Genomic DNA, 22,528 nt, shown 5'->3' with positions numbered 1-22,528 from the left:
AGCATTGGAATGTTGTCAAGTGGATTCTCAAATATTTGAGAGGAACATCCAATAAGTGTTTACACTTTGGGGGCTCTACTACTGATTTACAGGGCTATGTTGACTCAGATTTGGCAGGGGATATTGATACCAGGCGGAGTACTACAGGTTATGTCTTTACTATTGGTGGGGCAGTCGTGAGCTAGGTTTCTAGGTTATAGAAGATTAATGCTCTATCCACTACAGAGGCAGAGTATGTTGATGCTACAGAGGCAGCCAAGGAGATGATATGGCTTCAGTTCTTCTTGGAAGAATTGGCACATCCTCAAAAGGATAATTATTTGTTCACAGATAGTCAGAGTGTCATTCATCTTGCAAAGAATTCAACTCTGTATTCTAAGACCAAACACATACAGTTACGATACCATTTCATTCGGTCAGTTTTGGAGGATGGACAGTTAAAGCTAGAGAAGATACATACAAATGACAAACTAGTAGATATGTTGACAAAGGTTGTAACAAAGGAGAAGTTGAACTCCTCTTCAGCTTCGGTTGGTCTTTTAGGTTGAACATGACTCAAAGAACAGCAGAGTCTAGGGTGGTTTGATCTAGTGGGAGCCCCATGTGGTAGTGGTATCGCTACAGGATCAGTCTCCAAGTGGGAGATTGTTGTTTAGTGTGGAGCCTGATCAGTCCCCAAGTGGGAGATTGTTAGATTATGGTGACTGATCAGGAAAGTACTATACATACTTCATATTATGGCCAACATATTATGGCCGACATGTTGTAACCCTAAAATGAATAAAATACTTGTATAAAAGGGTTTAGGGTTAGGTATTTTTCATTATGTTGTGATGCGAAATTGGTTCTTGCAGCGGTATTGAGCTGTAAGGGATTATGGATTGTAATCACTAGATTGTAATAAGATCGGACTTGCTATTTGGTGGATGTAGCCCAGGGATTGGTTGAACCACGTTAAATCTTGGTGCCTTGTGTTCATTTTTGTGTGATCTATTATTTTTTGTTATTGGTTATATTTGCATGTAGTTTTTATTTCTGTCTGTGGTTTATCCTAACACTAAATCCAATGCTATTCTTGCGAACCCTTTGTTATCAAAAACTTTTCTCTCTTTATAAAATTTGAAATCAAAATTATAGAGATCACAATCAATATTAACAATATTTTTCATAGTTTCACAAGAGAGTTTTCCAAGTTTGATTGGAAAGACATTATCCTAATTATCTTCAGAGGAAAATTTTCTCAATCACAACAACTAGTTGTCTACATACCTCAACCAATATGAAACAATCAAGAGTGAAGTTGGGTAGCTTCATAGGTTCTTCATCAAAACCCCCTATCTTGATATAAGTGAACCTAGGAAATTGAATAAATAAACTACCATAGGTTTGCACTAACTGTTGAGCTTCCATTATCATCCTTTGATCAGACATCCTTGCCAATTCAAAACATAATTTTCCCATAGAAATATTATGAACCCTCTTGAAATCCACTAAAGCATAGTTCTTTTGTAGCAAGGGGCAATAATTATAGATGGTGATACTATTATCAAAAGGTTCATGAGGCAAGGGTAACAGGTTTTGCATATAGGCTAGACAATAGATGAGATACGAAGGCATGGAGAAATCCTTTTTAATGGTCTAAGTCTATTTCACTTATAACATCATTGAACTAGCAATCATATCAGCCCACTCCAAGTGTCGTTGGCCTTCAAGTGTGATCTCTAATATAGTAGAACATCAGTCTTCCCATAGGTAAGCATCAAGTGAACCTCTAACCCTATATAGTAGAACTACCAGGTCATGAATGTGGGGCTTCATATGATATTTATTTAAGCTCACAAGTAAACATGAACCACCCTTATAATTCTTTATAGTCCAATTCCTAGCAACTATGTTGCAGTGCTTATCATGGTCTTCTTTGAACATAGCAAGAGACTGAGTTAGGGAAAATTTTAAAAAGGATTCCTTAGGTAAATAAAAGATAGACATTATATTCTCTCGAGTGACTTCAAGCAAATCCTTCCTATTATTTTTCTTAATACAACTAATCTTGGTATCATACTACTTTAGACATTCCTATATAAGTTCAAGGCTTATAGCAAAAGGGGGAAAAGTAGTAGCCTTTAACAAACCCCTATTGAGGATTTTAGTTACAATGGGTTCTCATTCATTCCACTGTCTATTAGGAATGGACTCAACATCTACCCACCTTAAAATCTATATTCGTAAGTATAGGCCCTTTACAATTCATACTGGTACTGTTACCAAAGAAATGGAGGGATGACTTCATTATTTTTTGACACCAATGTGATCACAAATACCCAAATTCTATACAATGGAAATCTTGCAGAGGAAAAAGAAATTGAATGAGGTCATGAATATTACCTTGAATCGACAATAAAACACCAACAAACTCCTTGAACTTCTTGGACTTCACCTCCACTGTAGGTACTTCAAGAAGATTTGAACTTACCTATTTTCAAGAAAAGACCTTTAAATGATGGAGGCATTCATAACAAGTTTTGAGGTATATATTTAAAAATATTTGCATGCACTAGATACTACTTGATTTGATAACTTGCATTAAATTTAATTAATGATGGTCTTTTCAATTTTTGCATACCTTAATACATCATAATCACTTCCGCACATGACAACCTTTCATCATACCTTATATTATCTTCCATGTACTTTTTGTTTAACTTTACCATTTAATGATTATTGTGCATGACATGTTCAGGACCTTTTATTTTGGTGCCACTTTAGCCATACAACACCCCATATCAAAGATTTTACCCGTTCAGAGTCATTATGATCTTTTCTTAGTTGATGGTGAAATGTGTCGCCATGTGTCAGATGTCGTTACTTGCCATCAATCTTGTTATAAACTGCATATATGGTTGAACTGATTTGAACCATTTTAAACCAAGGTTCAAAGTGGTTCAGGAGTTCAAATGGGTTCAAAAGTTCAAAAAGGTTCAAGATTTCAACTATTTTGTACACAAAGGACTTCAACTGACTTGAACCCTACTTTTTGAAAATGCATATGAACTTCATCATAAGGACTTGAAAGGGGTGATTAGTAGGAGATAATTTCCATAGCAAGTCAAATTGTGATATTGCTATCAGGATATAACTGTGTGATTTTTGAGTCAAACTCATTGACCCATGTTTCATGAGTAGTGATTCAACATGAATCCATCTCTCATGAGAATAAATGGAACACTTAGCACTCATTGGATCTAGGTGATGCTCATAGGGATGAAGTACTGGGACTTCCTGGGAGGTCACCCATCCCAATACTACTCTAGCCTGAGCGCGCTTAACTATAGAGTTTCCTCCATGGTTAAACCCAAAGCTTGCAACCCCATTTACAAAACCTTCACCAAGTGTTGTACCTTATGAACCATTCATTAAAAAGCCCCTTAAGCTTATCAATTGATAAGTAGGAGATAATTTCCAAAGCAAGTCAAATTGTGAAGGTTCATAAGGCACAACACTTGGTGAAGGTTTTGCAAATGGGGTTGCAAGCTTTGGGTTTAACCATGGAGGAAACTCTATAGTTAAGCGTGCTTAGGCTGGAGTAGTATTGGGATGGGTGACCTCCTAGGAAGTCTCGATGCTTCACCCCTTTGAGCATCACCTAGATCCAATGAGTGCTAAGTGTTCCATTTATTCTCATGAGAGATGGATTCATGTTGAATCACTACTCATGAAACATGGGTCAATGAGTTTGACTCAAAAATCACACAATTAAATCCTGATAACAATATCACAATTTGACTTGCTATGGAAATTATCTCTTACTTATTGATTGATGAGCTTAAGGGGCTTTCTAATGAGTGGTTCAAAACGCACAACACTTGGTGAAGGTTTTGCAAATGGGGTTGCAAGCTTTGGGTTTAACTATGGAGGAAACTCTGTAGTTAAGCGCGCTCAAGCTAGAGTAGTACTGGGATGGGTGACCTCCCCAGAAGTCACGGTGCTTCACCCTTATGAACATCACCTAAATCCAATGAGTACTAAGTGTTCCATTTATTCTCATGAGAGATGGATTCATGTTGAATCACTACTCATGAAAAATGGGTCAATGAGTTTGACTCAAAAATCACACAGTTAAATCTTGATAGCAATATCACAAGGGGTGATTAATCAATTTATCAACCCAAAATTTAGGAATTGGAACACTGAATAGAGGTTCAAAACTAATAGTTCAAGATTAAACATAAACACTTGGCCACAGTGAAAAATACTAGGACTAACACATGCTGAATAGAGGTTCAAAACTGATAGTTCAAGATTAAACATAAACACTTGGCCATAGTGAAAAATACTAGGACTAACACTCCACTACTTACATTCTTTGTAATCTGATAATTAGGATGATTTAGAGTAACATACCTTGTGCTCTATGTTTTTCTCTAAGCTCTTTAATTTGAACATGAATTCCATTATCAATCTCAAAAAATAGTTTGTATTCTTCATTTTGATTCGGTATTGATCTTTGAATTGTGCTCCTATTTAGTATCTTCATCTTGAACATCCTCTTACATCGAGAAGTCACGGTGCTTCACCCTTATGAACATCACCTAGATCCAATGAGTACTAAGTGTTCCATTTATTCTCATGAGAGATGGATTCATGTTGAATCACTACTCATGAAACATGGGTCAATGAGTTTGACTCAAAAATCAAACAGTTAAATCTTGATAGCTATATCACAAGGGGTGATTAATCAATTGATCAACCCAAAAGTTAGGAATTGGAACATTGAATAGAGGTTCAAAACTAATAGTTCAAGATTAAACATAAACACTTGGCCACAGTGAAAAATACTAGGACTAACGCATGCTGAATAGAGGTTCAAAATCGATAGTTCAAGATTAAACATAAACACTAGCCATAGTGAAAAATACTAGGACTAACACTCCACTACTTACATTCTTTGTAATCTGATAATCAGGATGATTTAGAGTAACATAGCTTGTGCTCTATGTTTTTCTCTAAGCTCTTTAATTTGAACATGAATTCCATTATCAATCTCAAAAAATAGTTTGTATTCTTCATTTTGATTCGGTATTGATCTTTGAATTGTGCTCCTATTTAGTATCTTCATCTTGAACATCCTCTTACACCTTAAATCTTTCATCAATTATCACAAGATGAAGATACTAAATAGGAGCACATCTTGAACATCAATTCCCATATAGATCAAAAGTGTTGTCATTTTTTCTTCTAATTGCCATAGTTATCACCATCAAATCTAGGACTCTCCTTCATGTATTTCATTATAGCTATCATCAAGTTGTTTTCTTCTCAAGAGGACTCGATGCTCTGATACCAATTGTTAAGAGGGAAATTTCACGCACAACAACTGAGAGGGGGGTGAATCAGTTGTGAGAAAATATAATTAAAACCAATCTTATAAAATTGATCACCAACAATTAAGAAAATGAACCATAACAATAAGAAACCTTATACCACAATGCATTGATTTTTGTTCTTGAGGAAAATCATACAAATATATAAGTTCCTTGTGAAAATATGTGGCCATGTTAAGAGTCATAGATGGTGCATTTGGTACAACAATCCCTATTAAAAGAAGAAATATCATTAGGAGATCTTGAACCCTTGTTAAAAGGTTATATCCCTATTAAAGGTTAGTGAGGACAAAAGGCACTCTTCTCGGTCACACTTCTTAAAGAATGCAAGGGTAAACCACTTTTACAAATGGATAACAAATCCAACAATATGGATTTAGTGATTTGCAACTTACTTGTCAAAATAGTTCATTTAAAGTCTGCTACGAATGATAGATTCCACTCATAACTCTTCACAATTATCCAAAAATATTATCTACTCTACTCCAATAATCCAACATCAAGGCTTGCATTTATACATCCCAAACAAGAAAAATAACTCTCCTTTATACCAATTATAAATAATTAATTAGCTTATCCTATTAGAGCTTCCCCAATCTACAATTAATTACATAGGACCATGCTAAGACATACACACCTTCATAAGAATTTATAAAAAACTTAAATGAAGTGTCCCACATGCTACAATGAGAATATGATATTACCCAATATTAAATCACAGGCTTCAAGAACCCATTCAGCTACCTATAAAATACATTGCACATTACACATCAACGAAGTAACCCAAATTACTCACAAATCCATACATAGTTGCATAAACAAGTCTTCTATCATCATCTATGCTCACAATCATCAATTTTTCTCTCCATCAAGCTATGGTAGAAATATTGCAACTATCCTTGTTTTCCCGCACAATGGTATGCTACCACTCTTCACAAAACAAACTATAACTCATCTATAATATAACATAAAGTACAATAAACATAGACATGATGTTAACACTCATTCTTCTCCAGAAATGTAAGCTCGCATATCCAAATATTTCAACCACTATCTACATTGAACTAATAAAGAGCCTATGATTTACAAAATCTAAGTATGTCATGAACCAAAGAGCATATGTTGACATTATGATAAAACCTGTCATTAATACAACATTGTTGCAACACTCCCAAGTGCCAACAATATCTTCTATTTCCAACATAGTTTGGTACTATTTGCACCCCCTTGAATCAACTATATAGCCAATTTCATAGTTGCATCACATACACATTATTCACATTCAATGCATATGTTGCCTCGATCCCAAAAATAGCATTGTAGTGATACACTGCTATCAACACTCCACCTTGGATACAAGAAGTTCTCTTTTATTTATATTTGTATCCAACCATACATATGTCAGATTCATATTGAAATGTGTGCTAATATCAACGCAATCAAGTTAATTTTTACATTTAATTCTAAGCATCAGACCTAAATCAAGAAAATATATTACCATGATATTACATAATGAATATGGATCACACATAAGATATTGCATTCTTTATCATAACTATTGACACCATTGAAATCCCACAACCATGATGAAAAGATGGAAATTCAAGGGATTTCAACACAACCGATGAGACCAAGGACCACCACCAGTTGTAGACAAAGCACAAAGACAAAAATTGATGACCTACACAAGTTTACAAATATGAATGAAATATCTGGGTGAATATATTATAGTTGCAACAATCGTCAACAACACTAAGTGTATCGATTGTCTTCCAGACTATCATTGCAAATAGACCACATAACACTAATAGATCTAAGACTTGTCACCAAACAATTGATAATTCTGGTGTCAACATAGATGTTTTGACATCGATGACAATTAATGTTAGTCACAAGCCAAGCCTAAAAATCTCCCTCTTTGGCATTGATGGAAAAACTCTAGAATCACAAAGAAACTAAAGATCGTAAACACTCCCCCTTAGTAGCCAAATGACCTTTTTGTTTTGACCAAAACTTCTTCCCCTTTTTTTCTATAATGGAAAAGGTCCAAAAACTAATGGAAGAAATAATTTTATACAAAAACAATAGCCTTTATTTCAAAATTCTATTTGTATTTATTCTTCAAAACTAGAAGCTCACTCTTCTATTTTGCAACAATTAATGCATATATATATATATATATATATATATATATGAAAATCTAGCAGATATGTTCACAAAGGCAGTGACAAGGGAGAAGTTGAACTCCTCTTCCACTTTGGTTGGTCTTCTAGACTAAACATAATAAAAGAATAGCCAAATCCAAGTGGTTTTACATTCTAGTGGGAACTACAGGTTTAGCGGTGTTATGATCAATCTCAAAATAGGAGGTTATTGTTGTAAAGTCTAATTAGTCTCCAAGTGGGAGATTGTTTTGATGTCGATCCTAATTAGACTTAGAAGTTAATTTTTTCCCTTTATTCGGCATGATTTCCCCCAAATTTTATTACAAGGGTTTGGTGGCAGCACCCCCAAGACATGATCAGGGGTAGGTGAAAGGTGTCGGCTTTATTTTTTTATTGGATGACTTATTCTAGCCCTAATTTTGTAAGCGGGTTGTAATCAAGTTATAATCACTAGATAATAATAATATTGGACTCGTTGGTGTTCGTAGCCCAGGGATTGGGAGAACCACGTTAAATCTTTGTGTCTTGAGTTCTCTTCTATGTGGTTTATTATTTTCTAATGTTGAATATATTCGCATGTAATTGTTATTTCTATCTCATTAATCCTAACAATAATTATATCTGCACAACCTTGCGATCACCACTAGCTTGTTGCAACACATGCGAGTCAGCATACAAAGGCACGTCGATCAACCAATGGTTCTTGTAGTCACACAATGAAACAATTGGGTTAACATAGCTCCCATAGCACACAAGGCATATGGGACATTGATGAGATTTGATCCAAGTAGCTCATTGTGATCCACACAAGTGTCGGTCTTTGAAGAAAACATATCCTTCTCCATTGAATAGGCTCAACAACAATGTTTTCTATGTTGGTGGTGTTCATCTTCCATGCTTATTCGCTCGTCTTTAGAAATGGTTTGTTAGTTAACGTGCTCTTTGGTGTTGGCTAGCACTCATTGCTCTTTGTAAGAATTTGGTATAGCTCTGATACCATGTAAGAAATTGCCTTAAGGCAAAATTACACCAAGATCAAGAAGCTCAAGAACTTAGCACAATATGGACCAACAATGTATGATCATAATAACAAAATGAAAATGAATAACTAATGAATACACACTAGAAGTGCCTGTATATAAAGGCATCTAGAATGACTAGGAGTTAGCAAAGTGATAAGCCTCACAACTAAGCACATGTCCACCAAGAGTGGATTACCCTCCATTGAGCACAAGAGTTTGTGCGATGATAAGAGAATGAGCTTTACATAAGTGTATCTCGTAAAGAGATGTAGACACCATGTGCTCAATTAGAGTGAGAACAATTGTGTTGTTTGCATGACAACTCAGATGAATATGCAAACTCCTGTGTTGTCAACAAAACAACTCATATGACAACACATACTCCTAGGTGTCTACACGACAACTAATATAATAATGCATTAACCTAAGTAAAATCAAGTAAAGTGTAATAATAATTAATTATTAACACTAACCCCCCGCCCCCCCCCCCCCCCCCCCCAAGGGCAAGTTAGGGGAATGCACTTAAGCTCACAAAAGCTATGATGAAAAGCATGATGGGTCCCAGCAAATAGGCCATGTTAGGCACCCATGTACAAATGCAAAGCTTCTACATACAATGTCAGGCAATGCAATGCAATCTCTCTGAAAAGGGAGAAAGAGGGAAAACCTCGTGGGAAAACCCCTCCCCCAAAATGAGAGATTAGTACAATAAAGAAAGATGCATGTATGGATGGAGTAATCAAGAACCCCCCATTATGACATACATCATGCATATACAATAGAGAATCCCTCCATAAGAAGGAAATACAAAGAAATGAAATCCCTTCCTTAGTAAAAGATCTCCTAATGATGAGTGCTTGAAGACAAAAGAAAATCCAATGTCGACAAACAAAATTTCTCTCTTTAGGAAGAAGATACACCAAGTATAGGTGCAAGTATACTTCCCATTGTGGATAGGAAGATGTAGGAAGAGAAGCAATGTAGCCTCCCTTCAATGATGAATGCACACCCATAAAAGAAGCTCCTTAATGACTAAAAAAGACTAGCATGATGACATGGTAGTACAATTTGATGACGTGTCAAATTTGTACTATGATGTGGCAATATGGATGTTGACTATGCATGTTGCTAATGTGTCTCGTTTCGTACTTAAGTTGCGGCAGACGTGACCGAGTATGCTAACTTGTCAAGTTGATTGTGTCATGTACAGCGGATGCTAATGTGTTGGCGCATAGGAGACGACATGGGAGTCGTTGTGAAACCCGTCGCCGAAAGGAACTTGAGGTCACCAACAGTGAATGAAACCAACAGAAGGTTTGGTTGGCGTGAGAGAGGTCAACGTCAGTGAGCAGTGTCGAGAAGCAACAGTGATGGTCGACGTTGGAGGTAACGGCCGACGGGAGTGGGCAATGTCGTCGACGGGGTTTTAGTCCCACATGCACCAAATGTGCATGTCGATGTTGTTTAAAACATGAAGCCCTCTGGTTATGAATCAGCTTAAGGGTTGCCAATGTGTATTGATCTGTCGCGATTTGAATATGTTGTCGGTCGTGTTGTAGAAGTCGATTATGTTGGTTTCGTCGGTTCTGATGAAGTCCGCCGATTATAAGGAATATGTCAGCAATGTTATGGAATATTTTGCGTGGGCTATCAGGGTTTCATCACCCGGTTTGCCTGCAATAAATGCTCTCCCACAGGCCTGATGGCTAAAAAATTTAGAAAAAAAATAATTGCATATCCAAAAAAACCTCAGATGGAAATAAAAAATACAAATCCAAAAATTAAATGCATAGATCTGAAAAGATCATACCAATTCTGCAAATCGAGCCTTCGAGTTCCAATTTGCAAAAAAACTTGCCTCAAATTTGACTATGGCCTAGGGTAGGCAAATTTATAGTCAAAATTCTCTAAATTGACACTTTGAATGCAATGGTGAGGTCCACTTTGGCTCTAGATGCTCCCAATAGATGCAGATACTCCAGATCTGAATTGTAGTCCTCCAAGAGGTAAAGCAAAAATGGTTTCCAATGGCTATGAAATGAAGCTCCCTCAGCTCTAATACCATGTAAGAATTTGGTATAGCTCTAATATCATGTAAGAATTTGGTATAGCTCTGATACCATGTAAGAATTTGCCTTAGGGAAAAATGACACCAAGATCAAGAAGCTCAAGAACTTAGCACAATATGGACCAACAATGTATGATCATAATAACAATATGAAAATGAATAACTGATCAATACACACTAGAAGTGCATGTACATAAAAAGCATCTAGAATGACTAACAGTTAGCGAAGTGATAAGCCTCACAACTAAGCACATGTCCACCAAGAGTGGATTTTATCCTCCATTGAGCACAAGAGTTTGTATGATGATGAGAGGATAAGCTTTACATAGGTGTATCTCATAAAGAGATGTTGTAGACACAATGTGCTCAATTAGAGTGTGAACAATTGTGTTGTCTACATGACAACTCAAACGAATATGCAAACTCATGTGTTGTCAACAAAACAACTCATATGATAATGCATACTCCTAAGTGTCTACATGACAACTAATATAATAATGCATTAACCTAAGTAAACTTAAGTAAAGTGTAATAATAATTAATTTTTTACACTAATTGGCTAGGACTCATTGCTCTTCCCATAGTGGACACCTTTTTCTAACCCATTGTCCAATTTATCCTAAGATCAATCTTAAGTGTGCACACTTAGCATATGTTGGTGAACTGTAAGCCTGATTATTGTTGTGGCATGCTCTACCAACTACAACTGGCTGGTGGAATCTACAAAGGACTATTAAAGTCGTCCTTTCTTACCTTTTTCTTCGTTACATGTTTATTTGTTGTTGTTGTTGTTGTTGTTGTTGTTGTTGTTGTTGTTGTTGTTGTTGTTGTTGTTGTTGTTGTTGTGTGTGTGTGTGTGTGTGTGTGTGTGTGTGTGTGTGTGTGTGTGTGTGTGTGTGTGTGTGTGAGAGAGAGAGAGAGAGAGAGAAGTTATAATGGACACATGTCAACTAAAGCTACCAAACATCGATAGCAAGCTTTGAATTTGGAGTCTAAAAATGGCAATGCATATAACCAAAATACTAGTCTTCGTTCTGCGCCAAAGACTTTTTTGAAGTATGGGATTTCCCTAATTGCGGAAGACTCAAAAGAAATTGAAATAAACAAGCTTCTAAAGGTTACTTCATTGTCTCCATAGTTGAACCAAAATAGGTGGTGTCGTTGGGAGGTGCAGTTGCAAGTGCTCATGTCGTTAGATCTTTGCAATTTCACACAAATGTCAATCTTATTGATCCATATGTGAATTCCTCACCAAACCCAATTCAATTTTTAAAAAGTTTATTTATAGTCAGTTTATGTGATTATATATGATTTCTTTACAAAAAATTTGAGATCTTGCACAACCAAACACAAGATAAACATATTCCTAATTCCCAATTCCTATTCCTGCAACCAAATGAACCCCAAAGAAATATGATACAATTAAACTCCAAAATTTTGTAAATAATATAACGATCCCCAAATGATAATAACATCCCTAATATAGCAGTAAACATGCCAAGTGACAAACTAACCAAAACTAACAATAACTAATGGCATTCACCTATATGTGCACTTCCCCATGTAAATCTTACTGGAAAGACAAACCCTAATTACACTAATAAGGTTCCTCTGCCATGACATATTGCCCAAGCAATTAAAATCAATGATGCCCCTAATATCGTTCATTTCACATCTAGACTCACAACATAGTCAAAATATAGAAGCTAATTACTTTTTTGTTTCCCTTGCACAAACTTAATTTGAAAAAACAGTGACTTTATCCCTATTAAAATTAAACCCTAATTACACCAATAAGGTTCTTCCACCATGACATTGCCCAAATAATTAAAATCAATGATTCCCCTAATATCGTTCATTTTACATCTTATATATATATATATATATATATATATATATATATATATATATATATATATATAGATTAATATTTTTCCCCTCGCATTGACATCTAGACTCACAACATAGTCAAAATATAGAAGCAAATTACTTTGTTGTTTCCCTTGCACAAACTTAATTTGAGAAAACATGGACTTTATCCCCATTAAAATTTATAAATGTTATAAGACAATAACTCTGTATCAAATACCCCTCGATTATAATCTAGCAACCCTTTTCACTACATATTCAATGACATTTTCTTAACATGTAAGATAAAAGAGAAGTTCAAATACTAAACAAAAGATTGAATTAAGTACACAAGGACAAGAAATGGGTAGAGAAGCATTCATTATTTGAGCAAACATGCAAGACAACTATGATGATCTGAAGCCTCATCTTTTTATGGGAACAACAATTTAATTTTGTCAGCTAACAACAGTTATTTGATAGTGAAAAGGTTTTATTTCAAACTTAAATTATAGAAGTGCGTGCACAAGGACAAGGGTAAAAGGAGCATCATTGTTTGAACAGACATGCAAGACAACTAAGATGATTGCAAGACTTGACTTTTTATGGGAACTAAAATTTAATTTTGTCAGAATATTTCTCAATAAGATGATTATTCAGAAACATTCTACCAACATTGTAAAGGTTGAAATCGAATTAACGTTAACAAACTAATGGCCATTGTTGATCTCGTTATTTTCCAATTCTGTAACACATCTCTACATTAAATGCAAGCTTGAAATTGTCAAACACCTTCCAAATCTCGGTGTTTACAAAGGCGCTGAGACTATTATTGCCCTTTTCCTAGACCAAAAGAAAAGATTGAGAATAACATTTTCCCATATTTAAACATAAATGTGCCTTTCGGAGAGATTGAACTAAAGACTGGTTACGATGCATTGATCAAAAAACCTCATCTAGAAGTCATCTTAGGTTTATCCTTTTCTTTATATGTTAATCTTCACTCTATCCTTCCTAAACTAGCTTCTCTGCAGTGCTTTGAGCAGGTACATTTTATCTTAGACGAGTCATGGAATGTGCTTAGTTCTATTTCATACCATATAAAATTCCTTTAAACTGAACAACTGCAGCATAACTAATATCTAAAATATATTGATATTCCAACTTTCAGTGTTCCACATCTTTTGAATCGAAATTATATGATATTTAATGACAGGAAATTGATATTCCAACTTCCAGGGTCCCCAATCTTACAAATTAATATTATATGATAATTAATGATAAGCTATTGATATTCCAATTTCCAGGGTTGCCAAATCTTATGATAGGCTATATAATCAGATAAAACACCATCACCACACGAATAATTGAACACAAACAAAGTACAGGTCTCTGCTAATGCGAAAAAACATTTTGACTTCATAGCGGAAAGTAAAAGCTTGATCACATAAATGCATGCAAGAGGACCAGCACACAAAACTGGTATGTGCACTCTCTGTAAATTTAAGGACCATTGTATGAAAAACACACTTCATAATAACACCAACGGTCTCAAGGAAGACAGTCTTTACTGCCCAACCAAAACTTCTGGTCACCCTAGTCTGTTATATCGAAGCACAGTTTCGCTTCGTCCCATGGACCCTTGATCTCAAACTTGTATTCTTGAGCTTTTATCAACCAGTAAGGACACACCAGCATAATAAAAACAATAAGCCCAACAAAAAGAAAAAAAACTAAACTATGCAGGGGGTAAACAAGGCTAAGAGTTATAACCGCCAATAAGAAAGAGAAACACAAATACAATTTCACAGAGTACTGCTTTAAACAGTGGGTGGCAAGAGGGGAGAATAAGAAGAGTTCTAGTGAGAAAAGTATTAAAGCGAACACAAGAAGCCTGGATGGTAAGCGGGAAGCAATCAGAACTGAAGCTACAATTGAAGCATTGAGGGAGACATTATTGGTCAATGTAGTGTGATTTTCAGCAGGCAAGTTTTGGTTTATCAGTGAAGATGCCGGAGATTTAATGGTGGAGCCAGCATAGTCATGCAAAAAGACATGGATTAAGAGAAGGAATACAGTGAGTGCCCAGATAGAATCTGAACTGATGGACCTAGTCAGTGTCTCATAGATGGGAGCCAAAACATAAAGCCCACCAACGAAAAAGCCAACATTAAGAACATATCGATATAGGAGAGATAAAGAAATTCTCTTTGCAGTCAACAACAGGACTAAAAAGCCCAATCCCAACAAAATCGCATCCATCATCAGAAGGAGATGCTCATCTAGCTCACCTTTCAAAGAGTAAGTCCATACAGATACAACCAAAGCTACAACACAGATGTACTGGACCACTGCAATGGAATCCCGAATTAAGGTCAGAATATCCCTCCTTACCACATTAGCATTCATCACCATGTCTTCCAAAAATGATTCATCAGTGTAGTTGTCCTCATAACCATTTTGCATTCCTCCATAAGCAATTTTCTTCCATTTTCTTCGAGTTGTATGTACTCCATCCACATTTTCAGGAGAGTCCATTCTTGCACCAAAAATAGTAACTTATTCCAGATCTAAATTCAAGATCACATGGTACCACTATTTGTATAGAACTTTATTTAATATTATTATACTCTATTAATTCTGTTGGTCACTGGCAATGCTTCGCAGCTCCTCGATTTTGCTTCCCAGTTCTTTTCTGGCAGATTCCCGTCCAAACATAAACCCGTACCTGCTTGTTGAAATAACACAATAAAAAATCAGGGTAAAATGAAAACTTTATGTGTGCAAGTAAAAGCAACTCCTGAGTTAGAAACCAAAGTGTAATACAGGTTCCACGAATTGATCATACCAGAAAGAAACTGCAGAGAAAACACCTGCAGCAAACGTGGTTTGCATCAATGTAAGTGCTTTGGCCATTATTTTGTGCGTAAGCACCTTATTTTGCCTTGAGAAATTCAAAAAAGAAAAAAGAAATAAGTTTAGCAACAAACGAACTTTTTAACTGAAAAGAAAACATCATTAGGCATCAAATACAGGTCACGCGATTGTCTCATTAGACTTTGAGAAAAAAATGAAAATTATTAAAACCAAATCAAAGCTTCTTTGTTTTCTTGTAGTTGTAAGTTATGTTACAAGGTCCATGTTCATGTTGATCTTCTTGTTCATGTTCAGAAAAGTTTGGAAGAAGTTCATCAACCAATATAATTGAGGAGTAAAGATAAGATTAAATTCAAATAACACAATTTTATATAAAAACATTATTTTTTTTGAAAGAAAATATTAAAATTAAATAATTTTATAAACAATTTATTAAAATTAAAAATAAAATATAATAAGTATAACAAACCTAAAAATATTAAGTAAAGTGATTCTCTACCCAAGCCCAAGGTCGCACCTCCCTGCCAAATGCATTGCTGTCCCTCTACACTGCTACACAAAAACATGCAAGGAATCCAACGTACAAGAACAACCTCAGTAACAAATGTGTCGATGGAACATCCCAGACATAGCCTGTAACATGCCTCACAATCTTCAGATTCAGTTTACTGCTATTGGATGCCCGACCTGGGATGTCCAGACTTGAAAAGGCTAAAGCATGATTTGATGAAGAAACAATCAAGAGTTGTGAACAGAGTTTTTAAATGACCTGCTGGCTCAACGCTGATCCTGCTGCAGTCTACAATCTTGATAACCCTTAATACACCGGGAAAATCCCTGACAACTGTTTCAAACCCTAATTTTTCTATCGCAAAGTACATGACAGGGCATATTAACAAGTTTAAACCATTTTTTGTGTTTTTTCTGTTCCACGGCCTTTCAGAGACTGGAACAGAAGGGGACAGCAGTATAAAATTTTGATATATACTTTTGTGTGTAAATTTTTCCAGATGTATTAAGATATTGGGGGGAGAGAGAGAGAGAGAGAGATGTCGATTATTGATAATAATAAGACAATATGCAAATAAATAACCAATTCACAAGTTACAACAGTAGTATACCAGCAGAAATGATAGTAGCAGCAGTACAAGTCAGTCAAACAGCATTATAACAATAGACTCAAACATTAAAAACATGGCCTACCAATCTAATATCCAAATCAAAATGTCTCAAACATATATCCATAAGTCTCAAAAATCACAATATAACAGGCTGTAGGGACAGCACATGAAACTAAGCTTCATTCTAACCATCAATATCCAAAGGCTCAGAATCATCTGAGTGACTATCTCCCTGTCAAGAATGAATCATGCAATGGTAGCCCAACTAGTCCTAGATGCACCTCCTTCATTTGAATTTTGTCATCCACGAACACAAATTAGAAACTTGTGGGTCCCTACATTACCTCTTTGCCAAAAACAATTTTTAAAAAAAAAAAATCCTTGTTTATGTCAAAAATACACTTTTTCATTTGGGGGATGGATAGGAGGATGTTTCAGGCGTCCCTTAGGCATTTCAGGGATGGCTAGCTGTGCCCAAATGTCAGGGGATGCTTCCTGTATTTATTTGAAATGGGGATGACTGGTGGACATCTCCTTTTTGTTCCACTATCCCCAAAACGTTTTGGGGACAGAAATGAGTTTCCCCTGGGTACAGGAAATGTTTCCCACTGTAACACAGATTTCTTTTAGTTCATTGAATTTCAGACTTCATGATTGAAATGCAGGAAACCATGTGACATTGGTTGTATTTGAATTGAACCTCAAAACTAAGAGTGAGCAAGTAGTTTGATGGTAAATATTTTTCACAGTAACCAATAACTTTATGGCCAAGAGGAATGTTTATCAAACAATCATCAAATACTTATACAGAAAAAGTGTATCTAATAATATATTGTACATCTAGTGAACGGAAATAAACATATGACAAGGCATGGCTACAAGCAAGACAACCATTACATATATTATCGTAGGCTTTTCTCTAATTTCAACATTGGAGATGATAAATTGGTCTAGGAATGCAATGCCTCAAGACAGGTCGCAGTTAACAAACCCTACAAGGATATCCTCTACACACCCATGATATCTTTCAAGCTTCTCGTATCTGGCAAGATCGGATTTTAATGTATGATAAGCTTATGCGAGGGTTCCAAAGTACATCAGAGAGCAGTTTTTCCAGAATAATGAGACCTGTGGCCATATGCTTCAATTATGCCTCCAGCAAAGTGTGAAGTCACTTTTCTAAGAAATCAGGATTAGTTTTGGTCTCATGAAAAAGGATAATAGTTTGTTAGATCTTAAATTACTCTTCAAAACTCCTTTAAGTGGATTCCCTAGATAGGAAGGAACAGCAAGACCATCCAAAGATATATTTCTACTCAGCAATAGGGGTATGGTCAAAAGCAGTAGTAATTGTATATCAGAAACAATGAATGCTTGGCTGAAAATAGATTTTTTTGTCATATACCCAAATAAGTATAATAGACAAACATCAATATCTCCAAAATAAGGCACAGAAAGTTCTGAAATTTTATTTGCAGATAAGAAATACTGCAATAAACTCAGATTTCTTCAAAAATTATTGATCTGATTTTTCAGCTAATATAAATAAATTTCTCAGTATTTCTCAGTATAGAGAAGTTATAGGAAAGCACTCTAATTCTACCCAGGAAATTCAGAAATGGTTTTCATTGATTTTCTATTATTTTCCTGAGATGAAGATGACTAAAAGTATGCAGATTCAGATACAAATACCTCAGAAATGTCTTCAACCACCAGTTATCCTTGCCAAAACTCTCAGAAAACCAGTGCTATCACACCTGTCCTTTCTGTTACTGTCTTCGATGGTGCTTAGAAATATAAAGACATGCTGCTGCAGATTATCTAGATCTGAACCTGTAGCTTTGAATCTTACCTCAAAATTGGCCTCCAAACCTAAGAGAATTGAACATCTGAAAATTATGAACTAAGGCAACATAAACCAAAGCCCTTCTACTGAAACACACCCTTCTGAATAGGAGGAGCCCATTCGTCTCTCCAAAACAAAGGATAATCAGGGGTTTCAGACCTTAGGCCAAATATTGCAGCAGCAATAGAAAAAACACTGATAGCATAATGAGCTCCAAAGAACCCTAAAACGTTATATAATGACTCCCAAAAGAATGACTTAATCGCAGCCCAAGATCCCCGGCCAACTCAATAAATTACTCCATGCTAAAATCCCTAAAATGAGCCAATAGGTTCCTTGAAATCCCAAATGCCCCCTTGTCGTTCTTGCACATGCTCAATAAAATCGCTTAAAGTACATTTCACTTAAAAAACTTAAAAAGGGGGACAGCTTACATCTTTAGGCAAGGAGTAACTTAAGGTCTATGTTCTCCTGAGCTTCCGGGACGGGGACAGCAGCAGACGGCAGGACAGGTTTCTGGGACGGCAAAAAATTTTGCTGATTTTGGGAAAGGGTGGGGGGACGGCTACATATATATAGGGGAAATCCAAAAGTGTTCTCTAGAGTCTATACAATTCTGATCATGATATAGGTTTGTTACAGTAAGACGGTACCTTGATGCAACTTCAATATTCACCATATCTTCCACAAAGGATCCAGATCAACCCAAGACCAACCTAGCACTGATGTAATGCCAGAAAATGACAAAAGGATGCATGTTCTAGGTCTATAATTCACTTTTCAGACTTTCTCAGTACCTTGCAAACAGTCTGCCATATAATTGTGGCATGTAGCGTGACTATAACAGCAATATTAATTCAATGATTCTTAACATAACGTTGTCAAATACTAATCAGAGGGGCCCAAATAGCAGGAATGAACTACCATACAAACAGCAATATTAATTCAATGATTCTTAACATAACGTTGTCAAATACTAATCAGAGGGGCCCAAATAGCAGGAATGAACTACCATACAGTAATAAGCATGTTAGGGTGAACATGGAAGGAAGGGCCCACTTTAAAATTTATAAAAAAAAATTAAGTGCTGACATTGTCTTTAAAATCAGAGACACCAAGCTGGCCCGGGGACTTCCAAAGCATCCACAACTGTCCCCAAGACATAGGTACGTCCCCCAAAAAAATTCTCAAAGTCCCCAAGTTTCTGGGACGTTTCCTTTCCTAGGATGGGGGGGCGGGCGTCCCATACCCGCCGTCCCCATTTCCAAAACATGGCCTTTTTGGGTGGGAACACATCCCCGGGGTACGTAGCTTAAGTTGCATTTAAAGGCATGCCTACAACCTACGTCACAGGATTCGTCGAATTTCATCCATGGAATTCGAATTTCAACGAATTTTTACTCTTTTTGAACTTCATCCGAATTTTATAAGTTAATATTATAGTATTTTACTTTAAACTGATATTGAGTTATTTAGTTAAATTATTTAGCAATGTTTACAACTTTACCTATTTTGACAATTTTGTGGATATATTACTAATATTTAAAAATACATAAATATATATAACCAAAAATAAATGTCAATTTTTTTTGCCAAATTTTACCCTTTCCGAATTTCATTCGAATTTTGTGATCAACGAACTCGAATTAGAGTTCGAATCAAACCTAGTTACTTAGCCTACAACTTAAGTCTTTAGGCTAGGAGTAACTTTAAGTTGCATAAAAAGACATTCCCACAACTTAAGAATAGAATAGAATACAAGCAAAAGACTCGACATTTACCCAGTAATGCTCAACATCCTCTTCTTGGGCCAAGGAAAGGACACCCAATGCCCCATTAAGTGTCATGGCTTGAGTTGGAGACAACACATTTATAATGGAACGACAAAGCCTGGTTTTGGGCTCTTCCTTTTGATATCCCTGTCAATGAATGTATGAAACAGGGACCAAAGAAGCTGTTTTGGGAAAGGAGTTGCAATAATAATTATTCTTTTGTGTCTGTAATAGTCATTTCCAACACATTAAAATTAAATTTGTTTATGTTTATTCAGTTCCCTGACTGGCTGCGCACTGGAGCTCTCTTAATTCATCTAGTTTGCTTGGCAATCTAATTTCTCTTACTTTTCTAGTATATTTGCACACTTTAGTTCTCTTTTTCTCCTAACAAATTGGAGGATGTGCTCCTGAGCTTTTCTATTCTTCTTGTCTACTTACTTTTTTATCTCCCTGCAATAAATTCACACTACTGTTATCTAATCTTCTCTCTTCTATCAATCTACGCAGTGATGCTCATGGTATTGTCAGTGCTTCTTTGAAAGGCCTGTAACCCTTACAGAAGCCACAACAGAGATGATTGCAGATGGCTTGGATATAAAAAAGAAAGTTGATGGATCCAAATGTTTGCAAGTTTCTGTCAATCATGATTCTCCAATATCAGCAGACTCTCTTCGTGTCCTCTTTAATTTCCAGTCGTATTGGCACAACATTTTTAGTCCTTTGCCAATACTTCTATTAATTTTTAAAACTATATGCTGTGATTGAGAATTTACATGTAAAAGAAACATATGCATGTTATATCCTTATCAGGTATCTAAAAAGTATATTGATATCCATATATGCATTCAACTACAACAACAAACAGTGTGCTATAAAATTTTGTTTAAAATATGTAGTCATGAATCTTAAAAGTTTCATGATTTTAATTTTTAGTTTTCATATGGTGGCATTAAAACAAAGTACTTCTTCCATATTTTGGTTGCAGGTTCATTCTACACGAATAGCACATACATCTCTATATAACTGTAGGTCCAAATTGGAACAGAATAACCAATTGAACATTTGTGTAGATTATCAACACTTTAGTGGAGATGGATGTGATATTAACACAAGTACTGTGGCACTGACTGTTGTGAGGTTCTCACACCCCATTACAAATGAGGACCCCCTTTTTTGCTTCTAGGTTTAAGTGGTGAGAAAATTTGGCAACAATTCAAGAATTTTACTAGCCTTCCAAAAATCGACTTGTTAAAAAATCCAGAAATATTTGGCTAAATGTGAAAAAGTTAAAATTGGAAAAATTTGGCCAAGTGTCTTTAAAAATGGTGAATTTTGGCAAGTTTAAAATTGAGAAATTAGAATTAAAAATTGAGCCAAAAATACAAGTACTTGCCTAAGTGCATGGTGATTTCCACTTCACTTTACATGTACTTGCTGGAGTCCATGTCAATTTCCACTTCAATATGTATGCTACTAAGCGCACTAGGTGCACTCACTTAAGTTACCCTTGATTTTCACTGTACATTGGTAGCACTTGCCTAAGTCCCCCCCTTGATTTCTACTGCACATCGGTTGCACCTTGCCTAAGTCACCCTTTATTTCCACCAAATAATTGTTTAATTTTGCCTAAGTAATGAGTGGTTTCCACTTCATGCATAGGGTTTTTTGCCTAAGTGGGTAGTGGTTTCCACTTGTTGATTAATGGTTTTGCCTAATTCTCTAGTGGTTTCAACTTAGCATTTGATGGTTTCCACTTGACAATTGATTTTGACTAAGCACTGGGTGGTTTCCACTCCTTGTTTAAACATCAATTTCCACCTAGCTAGCCTCGAGTTTAACCATAATGCCTTGAAGTTGTCAAATTAATGGAAATGGTCATCAATCCAATGGACATTGAGTGCAATTTGGGGGCCATCAATTTAATCATTATGAAATCTGAAATCATCGTGGGCTGCCATTTGCTTAATCCCAATGGCCATAAAAATAAATTGAAAAGCATAGATTTAATGTCAAAAGCCAAGTAGGCTAGGAAGAAAGACATGTCTTTTGGAGGATAGGAGCTTATTAATGAAGGACAAAATCCTCTCAACGTTCATCATTCCAGATCATTTCACATGCAAAGCATATCAAACTTTTTAGAGTGAATTTTTTTGAGTGGGCTGGACATTTGCAGCAGCAAGTTTAAAATTGGAAATACAAATGTGGAAGCCATACCATTTAGAATGCAAATACTTTCCAAAAAACTAATTAAAGATTTGATTTGGCAAGAACATTGGAAGCTTCAGAAGCTTAGTTTTAGTTTAAGATTTCTTTCCAGCAATAATAAGTTAAGGCAAACGGTGGTGCTTATTTGACATTTCACATAGCAGTCAAGGCTGCTATTTTCCAATTTGCATATGACTTTTAATTTGAGTTAATGTTGAAA

General features: G+C 35.7%; 2 protein-coding genes across 3 annotated transcripts in view; both read right to left on the bottom strand.

The window, feature by feature from the left end:
* Positions 1–13,880: 13,880 nt before the first annotated feature.
* On the bottom strand, positions 13,881–15,022 carry SETH1 (phosphatidylinositolglycan synthase family protein). The gene has a single exon (XM_089808724.1). It carries the CDS (start codon positions 15,020–15,022, stop codon positions 14,081–14,083), a length of 942 nt encoding a protein of 313 aa, XP_089664850.1. The 3' UTR covers positions 13,881–14,080.
* The window catches only part of LOC149528920 (Putative membrane lipoprotein), a 63,252-nt gene continuing 54,604 nt past the window's right edge, over positions 13,881–22,528 (bottom strand). For both annotated transcript variants that reach the window (XM_089808726.1, XM_089808725.1), the window contains 2 exons: positions 15,333–15,428; positions 13,881–15,212 (listed from right to left, as the gene is read on the bottom strand). In XM_089808726.1, coding sequence (XP_089664852.1) covers positions 15,119–15,212; positions 15,333–15,400 — 162 coding nt within the window. In that variant the 5' untranslated portion in view covers positions 15,401–15,428 and the 3' untranslated portion in view covers positions 13,881–15,118. The remainder of the gene's footprint in view (positions 15,213–15,332; positions 15,429–22,528) is intronic.

Source organism: Cupressus sempervirens, chromosome 11, assembly GCF_028749045.1.
Source record: "Cupressus sempervirens isolate cs-2001-9-10 chromosome 11, ASM2874904v1, whole genome shotgun sequence".
Classification (NCBI taxonomy): Eukaryota; Viridiplantae; Streptophyta; class Pinopsida; order Cupressales; family Cupressaceae; genus Cupressus; species Cupressus sempervirens.
Note: the sequence above shows the minus strand (reverse complement) of the source record. Positions and strands in the feature narration are given on the sequence as shown.